At 38.8% G+C, this 15,080-nt stretch overlaps 1 protein-coding gene across 27 annotated transcripts in view; it reads left to right on the top strand.

Annotated features, from left to right (window-relative positions):
• The window catches only part of CCDC88A (coiled-coil and HOOK domain protein 88A), a 70,158-nt gene that overhangs the window by 12,480 nt on the left and 42,598 nt on the right, over positions 1 to 15,080 (top strand). For 26 of the 27 annotated variants that reach the window (XM_085542582.1, XM_085542581.1, XM_085542579.1 and 23 more), the window contains exons 3-6: positions 2,069 to 2,177; positions 9,113 to 9,182; positions 13,385 to 13,443; positions 14,513 to 14,596. In XM_085542582.1, coding sequence (XP_085398708.1) covers positions 2,069 to 2,177; positions 9,113 to 9,182; positions 13,385 to 13,443; positions 14,513 to 14,596 — 322 coding nt within the window. Of the gene's footprint in view, positions 1 to 2,068; positions 2,178 to 9,112; positions 9,183 to 9,631; positions 9,855 to 13,384; positions 13,444 to 14,512; positions 14,597 to 15,080 lie in introns of all 27 variants that reach the window. The other variant, XM_085542568.1, reaches the window with a different exon arrangement.

Here is a 15,080-nt window from a genome sequence, read left to right as displayed (position 1 = left end):
GTAGCTTGAGATTGACTCAATTAATAAATTCAGAGTGACACAGTTGCGTAGTAGCATAGTTCTGGTAGTATATTCTATGGCATCCTTTATTTATAGCCTTCTTTGGAATGGGGTGGTGAGCATTTAGTAGTGAAACAATTACCCTTGTGAAAATCCATGTCTTAATTTTTGTAGGTTGCTGTACACAAGAAAATAGCAGTCTGTGTAGTGTTGTCTTACAAGTGACTGTGTTTCAGAGGCGTTTTTTAAATAAGATCCAACTCGCTTTTTGCAGCAGTGTTGTTTTGTGTTACTTCTGTTCACGCTTACAAGTTCACCTACTCACCTATCACACCTATTGCCTAACAGTGTGCCCAAGGAACTGAGGAAGGGAGGCAGGTGATGAGTAGCATCTTGGCTGCTCCTCAGAACCCAGGGCTTGTGTAGGGATTGTTCAGCCTGGATGAGTCTCTGGGGAGATTTATTGCTCTCTATACTGTACTGAAAGGAGGCTATGGTGAGGTGGAGGTTGGCCTCTGCTCCTAGGTAACGAGTTATATGACAAGAGGTGTTGGCCTTATGCTGCGCTGGGGGGAGGCTGGATACTAGGAAAAAGATAGTGATGAGGTGATGGGATGGGCTGCCCAGGGAGTGGTGAGGTCACCATCCCCGGAGGTGTTTGAGAAACGTGGAGATGTGGCACTGAGGGACATGATCATGGTGGGGTGGGCAGGTGGTTGGACTGGATGATCTTAAAGGTCTTTCCCAACCTTAATGATTTTATGATTCTTTGATCACTTTGTGAAGAACTACAAGTTCAGAGCTGAAGTGTGAGTGTAGTAACTGCAGGATCAGCTGTGCTGTGTGTAAAATGACCTCCTCTCCTGTAGACAGCACTTGTCTTTAAAGAAGTAAAGAATCTATGTCTTTTCTGCTAGTATTTATCTGTACTCCCTACAGTATTCAGCTAATTTCCCTTTTGGAGAAGGTTACTCTTTTGCATTTGACTCCCTTTGCCCATGCATTTATTGAATGTTGTTTCATTGCTGTCTGACCACTTTTGCACTTTCTCAGGATCATGCTCAGTTGTCATAATGTTCTTTGAATTATTATTATTTTGTTTGTCCCAGTTTTTGCCAATGGCAGCTCTGGTATTCCATTGTCTAAATCATTAATGACTGTGTTGAACAAAAGCAGACCCAGCAGGCACAGGGCCCTGCAGGAGCCTCCAATGAGAAGCCGGTAGGTTGGTTGTGTGCAGTATTGCATCTAACTGCACACTTACGTTATGGTAATATTACTGAACAGTGTAGTAATAGCATTAAATAACAGAAGATGTGTTGTGTAGCTGCATCAAGTGAAGCGTAACTTTTTCAGATACACTGGTCCATCTCTGAGCGATTCTCGAAGCCTTTTGCAGGGAGTTGTGGGCACGTTGCACTGATTCTGCATTGTTTTCCTTGGAAAAATCACAATGACCGTTGGTTACACTCTCTTGTATGTGGTTAATAACATGGTGTGTTATGAGGTACAGAAAAAAGGATGACTCATCTGCATTTCCTCACACCCTTAAAACTTTTGGAAGGAAAAAGGGATTTATTTCCTCTCAGAAGCAGAGATAAAGCAGAGAAAAGCCTGGCAGTATGTGAGAATACAAGACAAAAACTCTCATTAATATCCCTTTGTTGACAGATTTCAGCTATCTGTAAATACATTTAAAGTAATTTAGTATGTGAATCGTTCTGATTCTGTGCCTTATGGTAGTAAAATAACATTGTATAGCTTTTTAGTGTATAAGCATTCATTAATGAAACTAGTCTGAATTCTGTTATTCACAATTGTCTGCACAATCAAGAACAATTACTAATGTCTGCAGTGTGTGCTGGAATATTTACATTACAGCCATGTTCTGCTTTCTGTATTCCATAGGGATGGTGCTGCTCATAAAGAAGTGCAAATCTGTGACTGTCAATCATAATAACTTTTATATTCATTCTCTTGTCATTGAGAGCATCTCTTGCAGTTATTAGCTGTATTTAAAGATTAATTTTCATTGTGTTTAATTTTTAGTAATTTTTATTTCTTGCAGTAATCCCAAGTCCACTAATCGGAACGTAAACAAAAGAGTCAACAACGATGAATCATTAAGGATTCAGAACTTATGTATTTTAGTGAAGAAAATCAAATATTTCTACCAGGTCAGTAGTTGTTTCTTACAATACCTTTTGCCTATAGCTCTTTCTGAACATTCTTTTTCATTAGCTTTAAAAGTAATAAAAATAAGAGTAATATTTTGTGAAAACAGTGTAATTAGTTGGTTGTTTATAAATCTAGTCAGGATTCTTCATCACCTGTTTCACAGCTGAAGGAGGAGTCCAAAGTAGTTGTTTGTAAAAGATGTTCTGTTTTATATAGTAAATATCCTGCATCTTTGATTGCTCATTTAGTACCTTAATTTGTGCTTGTTGGTATTTTCTGAATTGATACAAGTTTCTAGTATGGGTTGGTGACACATGGACAGACTATAGCACGACATGGTGGATACCACCAGCATACTTCATAGTGTGCATTTTAGTGTCTCCTCTCACTTCCTTGGAACATTCTGGCAAGCAGAAAAGCACGGATGTGGGAGGAAATCTCAATTATTTGCCTCTAACTTCATCACTGCAGTAGCTGTTGTAAGCTTTTTCGCATGTGTATGCACACACACTTTGTTCTTAAAAACTCTAAAATATAGTGAGAATTCCCAGCTGATGCTTACTGCAGTGATACATGGCAGCTACTACATGTGGGTGTAGGTGCTGCTGGCTTGTGCTCAGGCATTTCCATTTCCTGATGGTAGTTGTTTGCAGACAGTTATCAGGTACAACAGATGACACACCAGTGGCAGAAATTATCTTTACCTGAAAACAAAGCAATCCTTGTGCTTCTTGTGCATGGTACTGTTCCACCAGATGCGTAAGGCCAAACCGCTTCCATTTCACTCATTCATCTCTGCGTGATTCAGGATTTTGAATGTTAATTCAAGCCTTTGTCCTATAAATAACTTAAAATAGATGTTTTCTGTTTTTGTCTTTTTCATAAAGTATTCTTCAGTAAATGTTTGATTCAGTCATCGTGACTTTAATGGTTCAACTCCTCCTGTATAAGTACAAGCTATATAAAACAGCTTGCACCTTTTTTTTTTCCCCCCCTTTTTCTTGCCAGTCTTTCACATGTCTGATCATGTCTGATCTTGTGAGATGCCAGCTCCTCCATACAGTACAAGTGAGGGAACTTGTAAACATCAAAAGTCTGGCATTTTAGTAGGGAGTCAAAGTATTCAGTAGGTGTTTTGTTCAAATTTACATTTTCTTTACTCTGTGGTGGGTTGGTGGTGTTAGAAGATGGGTTGTAGGTTGATCATTTCTGTTCATCTACTTCCTAGTTTGATGCTGCAGCATGAAAACCCTGCTAAGGCCCCATGTCCACTCCCCCTTGCATGATCCAGAGGCACTGATCATACTGATCTTTAACTGAATGTTGCACTCAGCAGTACGGCTTCTTCCAGCAGTCTGCCTGCCCTACCTGCCTCCTTTGTGGTCATTCTCTGATTTGCCAGCTTTGCTGGGCTTTATAGTGAATGAAGGGCTGATCTGTTATATTGTTAAAATTATAAGAGTAGTTGAGCACGAGCATTGGGAACTATATGGGGCCATTAGTTAGGGGTGGAGTTTGGGGCATGGAATATTGTAATGAATTTCTAGAATTAATAGTAATAACTACTCCTTATACAATGAATATGAACGTATTCCGTCTACAAATAGGGCAGGTACATTACAGGTACAGGGACCCATAAGACTTGAGGAGACGTCTTACGTGGTGTTGAAGGAGCTAGAGTGCTCCCCCTGAGAGTGGATCCACAGGTATAGGTTGGGTGATCACAATCAGTGTGGGAGTACACCCCTTGGGAGGTGAACCAGGTTCCATTACCCAGCAATGGGTACTTCATAAACAGCTGCTATATAGTGTGAATGTTAAATACTGGGTCCAAGGTGTGAATGGTATTATTGTATGATATGAGAGTAATTGGATGCTTGTTCCACCCTGAAAATAATTGCTACCCTGTATTTGCTGTTAGATGCCTAACCTGTAATGCTGTCTGGGAATTACAGTGCACACAGGAGGCTGGGGTTTAAAGAACACATATCAGGTTTAACTGATATACTGGCTATAAAGTGTGGACCTTTGGGAGCAATAAAGAATCTATATGATTTAATATACAGAGAAAGGAAGTTCCTAGGCAAACCCCACTTGGATGCGTGAAATTAATTCATTAATTGAGGATTCTATAAGATTAGCAGAACATTTAGATCAATTTCTAGGGCCTAATTTCTATCTTTATCATGGGTATGTTTACTGGAGAAGAAGTGGTCAGCTGTGCAAGTGTGAGAAAGGATTACAGAGGGAAGTTTGGGCCTTGGAGGGAGGCAGTGAAAGGAAGGATCCTGAGGATAAATTGTACTGATTATTATCACTGTCTTTGTGATTGCTTAATGTTTATGTTGTGAAAGTGTTACCTTAGAGGCTGCTACGGGACAAGGGTGTCTGAAGAGATACTGTGGAAACCCACTGGGTTGTATCTTGGCATGTATAATTGGCATGACCAATTGACTGCAAGTTTTAAGTCTGGCTTTAACACAAACTGGGAAAAGCAATGTTGTACCCCCAGAAGTTACAAAAATCATAAACCAAGAGTGTGGGCATCAGGGGTGCCTGGCAGAGCCAAAAATGCAGCCCAATAGAAGTTAAGTTACAGATGGGAGCCAGCCTGGTCAGGGTAATGTGATGTCCTTTGAGGGTGCAAGATTGTAGGAGGATAAAAGAAATAGTAAATAACTTTTTGGATTTTGGATTATTAATTGGATAGGGATCAGAATACAACACCCCAATCGTGCCAATGAAAATTTCATGGCAAGAGCTATAGCTTGATAAAAGATTTGAGGGCAATTAATGGAGTTGTTGAAGATATACAACCCGTGGTGGCAAATCCATACACTTTGTTAACCATGTTAAGGAGTGAGCAGTGATTGTAGGACACCTTTTTCTGCCTGGTTTCGCCAAAGAAAGTCTAAAATTATTTGCCCTTGAATAGGAAAACCCCAATACAGGGAGAAAAAAGGGGGAAAAAAAGCAGAACAAAAATAAATTCAGTTAACCTGGACAGTGTTACCCAGAATTGTGAGAATAGCCCAATGATTTTTGAGAACTGGTCGGCTTATGAACCTGAGACCTGGGTTTCTCCATCCCAAGGTGAAACTTTACTGTGGCATCCGTGTACTACAGTAACAGAAGAGGGCTGTGTACAGTGTCCTATGAGTTTGCTGAATGTCTTCATTTCAGTGGTTATCAAGTTCCTCAACAGAAAGCTGAGCTGATGAAAGGGAAGGAAGGAAACAATTTGCCAAGCGCCAAGGACAGCAGCAATGCAGACCATCTAAACCAGCAGTGTGTGACTGCATGGAGTCTATATGTGCCAGCCAGACCTACAGGAAGAACCCCTGGATGATGTGGAGGATTCTTGGAGTCATTGACAGAAGCAGTTTTTTTGTGAGACAAGGAAACTGTAAGCCAGGATATGCAGTAACTGCTACTGGCCAGGTAGTTGAAGCGAAACTATTACCTGTGGTGACTTCATTCAGAAGGCTGAATGAAACCTTGACAAGAACCATAAAAATACGGACAGATGCTAAATACACTTTTGGGGTGGTACCCACTCATGGTAACAACTGGAAAGAGCGAAGATTGCTTACACACAAGGAAAACATTCATTATGATGTAAATCTACCAAAGAGGGTGGCTGCTCTACACTGTAAAGGACATCAGAAGAGTGATGTACAGGAAACTGGAAGAGTGATGGTGGATCAGGTGGCAAAACAGGCAGCTGAAGGAAAAGAAATTGGTGAACTGACTTTAATTCCAGATGGTAAACTTAAAATCTCTGGAGTCAGAACCTATAAGGTATTCTAGAGAGGATAGTGATCTAATTAATGATTTAAAGGGAGGAGAGCAAGCTGACAGATGGGTGCATACCCAGATGGACACATTGTTGTGCCCTTTAGTATTTTATGGCAATTGGTTCTAAGGGGCAAAGTAATTATATGATCCTACTACCAGGAACAGGGTACAAGCGGAGCCTGTTGGGAAAGGGAACCTTCCATAGTAACAATGGCAAATAGATTTTTTGGAACTTCCGGAAAAAGGAGGGTTTTGTTGTGCCAGTTCTAATGAATATCAGAATGGCCAGAGGCTTTCTCTTGCAGGACCAACAAAACATGGGAAGTAACTACAGTATTGTTACAGGAGATAGTTCCAAGATTTGGGGTTCCAGCAACTATTTCCTCTGATCCTCACTTTGTAGCTAAGGTAGTAGCACGAGGAGGTCAACTATTAGGGACTGACTGGCAATTACATACACTCTGTTGGCCACAGTCAAGTGGTAATTGGAGAAAATGAATCATCTGATCAAATTTCAGGTTGTTAAGCTAGGGCAGGATGCTGGGGTGACTTGGCCCCAAGCATTACCACTGGCTTTATTGAGAATAAGAACCAAACCTCGAGTGAAGAAAAGGCTAAGCCCATTCGAAATGTTATGTGGTAGGCTGTATGTGATTCAGAATTGCACCTCGAATTAAGTAGGTGAAGAGACCTTGACAAGACACTTAAAAGGCCTGCAATGACAATTGAAAGAAACAGAAAGATCAGCTTTGGGTGTAAGGGCAAGAGGATCAGATGGACCTGTTCATAATGTTAAACCTGGAGATTATGTATATGTCAAATCTCTCTCACAGTCACCATTTGAGCCCAAGTGGGAAGGACCATTTTTGGTAATATTAACATCATAGACAGTGATCAAGGTGAAAGAACAGGAGACATGGATTCATCATCCTCGAGTCAAGAAGGTGACGAAACCACTGTGGAGTGTTGAAGAATGCCTTGAGCTTAAACTCATGAAGGCCATGTGTATATTTACTTTTCCTTGGGATATTTGTATGCTGTATGCTATGTTGTTTCGCGTGGTTGTGTAAACAAACAGCTGATAACTAAAAACAGAATACTTCAGCAAAAAAGAAAAGGGGGAATTGAATGAAGGGCTAATCTGTTATAGTGTTAAAATTATAAGAGTAGTTGAGCAGAAATAATGGGAACAATATGGGGCCATTAGTTAGGGGTGGAGTTCAGGGTGTAGAATAGGCATGGAATATTGCAATGATTTTCTAGGGTTAATTGTAATAACCACTCCTTGCACCATGAATATGCATGTATTCCCTCTATAAATAGGGATGTTTACCTGCTTTCTGTGTGCAGGTTAGGAAGGAGTTTTCCCCTCTGCACCTGGCCAGCCAAATAAGACATACCTGCTCTACAACTACCGCGTGTTCATCTTTCACTGCATGATGGGCTGGAGAACCTTTCAAGTTATCCCCCTTTCTTCTTAGTCTCATCTTCTGTTCTTGCTCATACAACAAGCAGTTCCTTTGAAGTGTGTGTAAATTGAACAAATAATTTGATATATACGAAACAGAAACGAAGCTTAAATTGTAAAATAATATGGTCTCTTAAGATATCTTAGGTTACAGCTTTCCAGTCTGGATATCACTGGGGTGTCAGTAGGCATTGTTGTGGGCTGCAGGAGGAATCACAATATCTCAAACTCCATCTGTGTATATCCACACAGATCATTTATAAAGCTTCCTGTATCCGAGGTCATGAGGATAATTCCAGAAAGAGGGTTGTTTAATGCCAGGATTTGTTTGGGATTTGAAGACTGTTGGTTTTGTTCCCACTCCAACCTTTAGTGCAGCCTAGCAGCTGGTGTTTTCCTGCATCCTTGTGTGTGGGTTAGCAAGGCAGCGTAGCAAATTGCTTCAAGAATGGTGGGGGGAGGGGGGCAGCACTTCAGTTCCTGTCACCTGGGATATTACCCAAAGTGGAGAAGCAAGTGCTTAAGATACCTTGGTATTGAGCCTCGAGGGCTTCTCAACTGGGTGGTTCAGGCAGCCCTCTGAACAGGCATTGTGTTTTATATATGATCTGAATGGAATGCCTTGGAGTTGGGAGTAATGGAAAATAATCACTGTATTGGCACACAGTAATGTATATTACGTGGGAATAAGATATGGGTAATAATTATTATTATTTTAGTTTTTAGCTTTAGGTTATTATAACTCCAATAACTTTTTGTTGTGAAATTGTGTTAGTTTATTGCATGTGGTTTTTATAAAATATATGAGATGCATTCTCTTGATATACCACATAATTGCATTGAGGTGTTGCTAATGTATTTGTCCAAAAACCAGCACTGATAAAATATAACATTCAGTGTAAGTTTTACATTAGATTACAAGGACTGTTATTTCCTGTGCCATTTAGTTCTGATTTATAATTACAACTGTACCTTCTCGTTTGTTTTACTGTGGAAGAAACAAAAAGCATGATTCCAGAGCTGCTGATGTGATTGCATCTGTATATAAACATCTGGGAATTGGGGGAAGACTATTCTGCTTGGGAAGAATTAGGCTCTGTCTAGACTGGGGATTTGACCTGATTACAGCCATTGCTGGCTGACAGTAACTATCCATGGATACAATATATGGGGTAGGCAAAGCTGCTGTGTGAGTGTGGGACTTACCAAACTAAAACTCTGCTTGATCAGACAAATAGGATTTTCTGTCTTCATATTCAGGATTGTCACAGCATAAATGCATCAGAAAAGCTGTAATTTCTGTATTTAGGTTTTAAGGCTGTGATCATAAGTTGAGATAAATACATCTTCTGTTGTTTAATTGAAACATTAATAATTACAAGGAATTTTGCTATATTCTAAGGCACAAAACTGATAAACTACCTCCTTACCACAAGGGGATTTCACTATGTTGGGGTGATCTTGTAAACCAACAAAACAAGGTTTGTGTAGCATAAAGTCACAGTTGTAAGCTTTCTACTTAGAGTACAAATAAGTATTGCGTATGTATGTATAAAGAGGCATATAATTTAGAATGACTTGTGTATTACTGATTTCATCCCAGTGCTGGTTACTGTTTGATATTTTTGTTCAATACTTGCAACACTGAAAATATTTTAACTTTTATAGGAATGTTTGCAGCAGCTGATCATGATGGCTTTGCCAAATGTATTAATAATCGGCAGAAATCCTCTTTCTGGTAAGTTTATTTTTAACAAAGGTGAAAATTGATAGCAGTATAATCTGTTATCTCACTGGAACTATTTTTCATATATAAATAGATGCCTTTACAGGCTATTTTATTAAGTAACACTTTCTTTGTTCACACCAAGGGTCCATATTTGACAAAAATGTGTTCATTCTAAACCTCAGCATGGAATTCACACTGAAGTACATTTTCCAGCCACTGATATAACAAAATATACATTTCGTGTGTTCCCAGCTAGTATGTTTTCAGCTAACCCCCCCCTTGAGAAAACTGATGGTTTGGTGCATCTCACTTGATCCAAAACCTAATCCTTGTTTTGTTTTTTTTTCCTTTCCCCAAACTCTGTTGCATTGTTGCCTGAAAAATGCTGCAGTTACCTTCCTACTTTCTCCCCTGAACTGACACTGTCTTCTCCATGCTCCCACCTTCTTTGCTTCCAGCTCTGAGAGTTGAAATTTTCAGACTGAGAAAATTAGCCTGTGTGGACCCAGCTGACTATCCACAGCTACTTGTGAATCTCTGCACCATGCTCTCAGTTCCAGAAGCACGGAGCAGATACACCTGGCCTGCATGGAGCCACTATGGATTGGGCAGAATTAATTTACTTGGGTCTAGTGTGTCCCGGGTGTTCTACTTCTGATGTTCTAGCACCTCAGCAGAGAGGTTAGGAACTACTCTAACAGGCTATGTAGCTTCCCCTGGCTTTTCTTCTTTTTTTTATTATTGGTTTTTTTTTTTGTGTTGTTTTTTTTTTTTTGGTCTTACATGCCATGCATCAGTGTATGTGAGACAAGATTTTTCTCATTAGCAAAAAGAACCATCTGTGTTAGCTCTCATTTCAAGTCCAGGGTTCATAACCCTGATACTTTCCATATCCTACATGCATACATACCATTTATGTAGATATCTTGATTTATTTTCTTGACTTTTACTTTTGGCTCTTGATTATTGCTGCTTTTGCTTCTGAGGTTGTGGCATTTTTATATGTGTAAGTACTGTAATCTGTCACATGCACTACTAGGTGTGAATGTGGCCTCTTTTGTTCCAACCTTGTCTTTTTAGGCTTTGATTCCAGGCATTCCTAAGGTTTTTATAAGAATCCATATTTTTGCTTAAAAATCAGATTTAGTGGGAAAGCAGGTTTAAAAAACTAAACAGGCCATAACCTTGTTTTTATAGTGGTAGTTTTTTATTCTCTTTAAGATAGTGAGACAAAATACTTCTTAAAGGTGTTATGTACCTTAATAGGAAATTCTAATAAAAATGCACTATGAAAAGCCACAGAGAAAATTTAGTATTCAGGCATATACACAGAAGTGTATGCTTTAGTGCTTAATAAGGAAGCTTCTTCCTATTTTAGGACCTCAGTTTTTGTGGTTTGGCATTTGGAACCTCTGGTGATGCTTGTGTTGCTCTCTTCTGGAGAAGTTAATGTATCTCAGAGAAAATACAGACTTTACTGTAGCTAGATTAATATAACTTCTGGTATACAGACAAGTTTCTTGAAGATGTTTAAGATTCCTGCTGAAGTTGGTTACAGACCTATATCTGATAATGCTTTCCTCCAAAAGCTTTCTCCTCTTCATGCCCTTTTAAATACTACTATCGTGGTTCACTTGAAGAGGGCCTCATCCCTTGTAGGGATTTTAAAGCCTTTTTCTTGGTGGAGGAGGGGCATGGGGGAGGGTGATGTAGCCAAGTCCAACCACAGTGACCTTTAGAGAGACTTGCTTTGTAAATTCAATTGCATCAAGGCCGTCCTGCACAACAAAAGTAGATTCTCTGATAGTGAGTAGGATTTCATCCTTTAAGGCTTAGGCTGCAGATGTGGTTTCTCTTTGGAATATATCCCATTTTGTTCCACTTGCAGTGCTTTGCACATAAGAGGTGATTGATGAGTAGAGAAATTCCTGAAGATGATGATTTGAAGAAGGTGAGAGCAGATGAGATTTCAGGAAGAGAAGCATGTTTTGGCTGTAGTAGAAGCAGTTGGTTAATAAAGGAAAATGCAGATAGAATTCTGGATTTGATCTTTGGTTTAAAAGAGTTCATCAGAGACTTTATCAAGAAACATTTTGGTAATGCTAATTGTCAGGAAGTCAGTTTGAGGAAAAAACTGTATGGGAAGAGCTGCAGGCTGTGGTTGTAAATGTTGAATTCAAGAGGTAAAGGATAAAGGAGATGATGAAGAGGAGAATGTTTTTTTAAATGGGGGAATGATGGTAGGTTACAGAGGATGTGAAAAATCAGGTATAATCAGTGGATGCAATAAGGGACCAAATCTGAGAGGCACATTGGAGGGTTTGGTACAGAGGCTTCAGTGATCTACATCTGTGATGGGGTGAAAGGAAGGAAAACAGACAGGACACTTGGTAGTAGTGAGAAGTTAAGATTGTTTAATACTTTGCCATGTTCCATCAGGGTATGTAAGGAAAAGGCATGAGAGAAATATCCAGGTAGGTTTTTAAAAGCATCAGTCAAGTGCCGAACCAGCGTGCAGATGAGTGCTCCAGAGGATTTCAGGGATTGTTTTTGTTTTTAGAGAAGCATGATAGGTTGATTGGAGTAAGTATATGATTTCTGTGGGTTAAAACAGACACCCAGGTGGAGTTGTCCTCTAGCTGAAGTGATACGCTTCTCATGAAATGTTTTCATGTTCTGCGTTACTGTGCAAGAGACTTCAGCTCAAGTTTTTGGGATGCAAGAAGTCTATATAACAATGAACAATCTCCCACCTGAATTTGTGTTCTGAAAAATTAAAGTGTTACCTGTCAGTGAGTATTGTACTTCTATCCCTCTCAGAGAAGCAGGTTGAATCATTGTTGAAAAAGGCACTCTACTTAATATTGCAATGCACAGAAAAGTACTGGAAGTGGGTCTCTGCCCAGTTTTGCACCCTTTTTATTTTTTTCTAACTTCTTACTTAGCGTCATCTTTTTGATCAAGATTACCATGCTTATTTCTTTTAAGGATTTTAAGTTTGGTTCACTTACCAAATACTCTAGTGGATAAAATCAAAGGGTGATTTTTCAGTCAGTTGTAATTGAGTGATTACATCTTTCTCTTATGGGACTGTATCCAAAGTAGACCTGGTTGTCCAATATAAAGGAAGTGTGCGGTCTGTGCTATTTAAAAGGTAGATTTTGGTTCTCAGTTAGATGCTTATAACCATCTCAAGATCATCAGAGGTCATCTGTGATTACTAACTGAATCCATTAAAAGTGAAATCTTAGTGACTTAGGTTAAAGAAGGGTTAGACATGTCATACCACAACCTGTACATCACCTGTGGTGTTCCTTATTTGGCCTAAGGATGAATGTGCTGCTGGTGGTGGTAGTTACACCAGCTCAGTTGCAGAACAGTTTTGTGGAATAAGGGTTAGATTTCTGGCCCAACCCAGCATTATTATGTTTGGCAGCGTAGTTTTTGTCTGGTTAGCTATTAGCAAAACAAACTAATGGCTGAAATACTGAGTATATTTAAGATACTATTGACATTCTTTTTTTCTCAAAGCTGGGAGTGAAATGGAAAGTACATTTCCTGTTTCAGTAAAGCAAAGTAATGTATGACCATGCAGAGGTTAATCCAGCTAGTCTGAGCTATTTTGCCATCCCGAAGTGTTTGCTTTGTGGCATGACATGGTGTATTTAGTAGCAGGACCAGGAAATTGAGTGTAAGAAGGAAGATGCAACCTCACTGAACTGTAAACAGGGATCTTAAGCTTTTTTTTTTAATAAAGAAATTAAGATCTTAAGGCCAGATTTGGAAATATGGTTTGATGTGGAGATGAACATCTAATGTAGTACCTAATAAAGCTTTATGGGATAATTTAATTTGCCTTTTAGCTTTTGATAGCCTAGGGGTGACAGACAATTTAAACACTTCTGCAAGTATGCTGAGATATCTGAGATTACAGTTGAAAACTTGGTTGTGTCCAAAACGCTTGAAAATGTCACTTAAGTTTTGCTCTGTGAAGGCCTGAAATGTTGCTTTTTCTATCATGCATGTTAAGCTACTTGTAAGCATTAAATCGGTAGTTAAATGGCGAAAAAGGGTCAAATTTGAAAGCTGGAAAGATGGGTTTTTCTTTGCCCTTGTTTTCTTAGTTGGGATAATGCAATTTATAAGAAAATCGTAAGAAAAGCTCATGTTTTCTGAGCTTCAGTTTACCATTTCTTTTTCTTTCTACTTAGAGCCAGGTACTAATGAAATAAATAAAATACTCCTGCTTCTACTTGGTTGTGCTGTTCAGGTAAGCTTCAATAATGTTTTCTTATCCTATTACTTTAATACCAGAGGCTGTATGTAACTGTAGCCTACATTTCTCTAATGATGGCATTACTTCCCTTGAAATCAGGATGTTCTGACTGAACTTCACTGTAGTTTGTGCCTGTTTAGGATTTAAAAAATGAGAGGCCTGAAATATCGAACCAAAACAGTCCTTTCACGTTGTTTCTCATATTGTTAGTTCTCTTAGGTGGGGAGATGATGTATGCAGATTTGCGGATCTTTATTGCCCGAAGGCACATTGTATCAATTGTTTTAGCAGTGTCTCCCTTCTCACTATTTTGTTATCAGAGTTGTTACAGATGGTAACTGTAGCCTTTATCTTCTAGACTGCGCTAAACCATATTTTGAAGATTTGCTTCTCCCTGAGGGTCTGTGCTGTATGTTTAGTAGGCTCAGCAGCGAGTGGTCTACAGGGCAGATGAGATATAAACTTGCATCAAGTTAGTTATCTCCTGGTAGCTCTTGGTTCGTGGACATAGGTTAGGTCCCTCACTTAGAGAGCACCTGCTCTGTGCACTGAGCTGGTGACAGTATGAGTAAGGACAGTGCAGAACAGATGACAAAGTAAAAATATTTCTAAGATAACCTGCTCCTATGATCACATATTCAGTAGACTCTTCTAATGGACTGCAGTTCTTATTAAGAAGGCTTGCACATTCAGCTAATTAAGCTGAAAAAATAGATTAATCATGTATTTTTAACAACTTAGGTAAGCGATGTGTGTGTTAAAAAGAGGACACTGAGAAAGTGCTTATGGAACAAATAGCTATTTTAAGAAACTTCTTCCTTGCTCCCATAGCAGTGGGTGTTCTTTTTCTTTATCATTTTGTTAATGTTGAAAGTTATTGTAATTATTACAGCATAGCATAAACCAAATACTTACTGATCAAGGAAATTGTTGGATAATAATTTAGTGATATGATTACTGAAATTTCAGCTTCATTACACTTCGATCTTAAAAATACAAAGGAGGGAAGAAAATACTTAGGATTTTATATAAATGGGCTATAATGTATATAAATTTTTTTTAGTGTCAGAAAAAGGAAGAATTCATTGAAAGAATCCAGCTTCTGGATTTTGACACAAGAGCAGCTGTTGCAGCCCATATTCAAGAGGTATATTGTTATTTTTATGCTTTTCATTTCTTTAGAGGTGGAATATGTTGTAAGAGTGCTTATTATGCTTGTTCAGAAACAGGAAAATCAAATAGAACATTCGTCTGTCTGCTGTTTTTAGTGAGGAAAAAAATGTCTTTATATTTCAGCTTGCTTCAGAAAAAGATCTGTTATCAAATTCCTTTGGGTTACGTGTTTAGAGCAGTATTTAGGAGTATTAAGTATGTTGCTCCAAGAGATTTTTAGATGTATGACAAACTGAGATTAATGAGAATGTCACATGGAAATTACTAAATAAGAAATGAATCTCCTATGTGGCAGTATCTCATAGATACTTTTTGCTTTTTATTTTGCCAGAAGTGCAAGTTACTACTTTCAGGTAGATAAGAAGCTTTTCCAGTGCATACAACTTAATGTATTTTAAACATTTATGGTTTTTTTTTTTTTTCCTGTGTCTTGTGTGAGAATTTAGCCCGTATAGTTT

Source organism: Coturnix japonica, chromosome 3 (assembly GCF_054131305.1).
Source record: "Coturnix japonica strain WE chromosome 3, WE-NBRP24, whole genome shotgun sequence".
Classification (NCBI taxonomy): Eukaryota; Metazoa; Chordata; class Aves; order Galliformes; family Phasianidae; genus Coturnix; species Coturnix japonica.
Note: the sequence above shows the minus strand (reverse complement) of the source record. Positions and strands in the feature narration are given on the sequence as shown.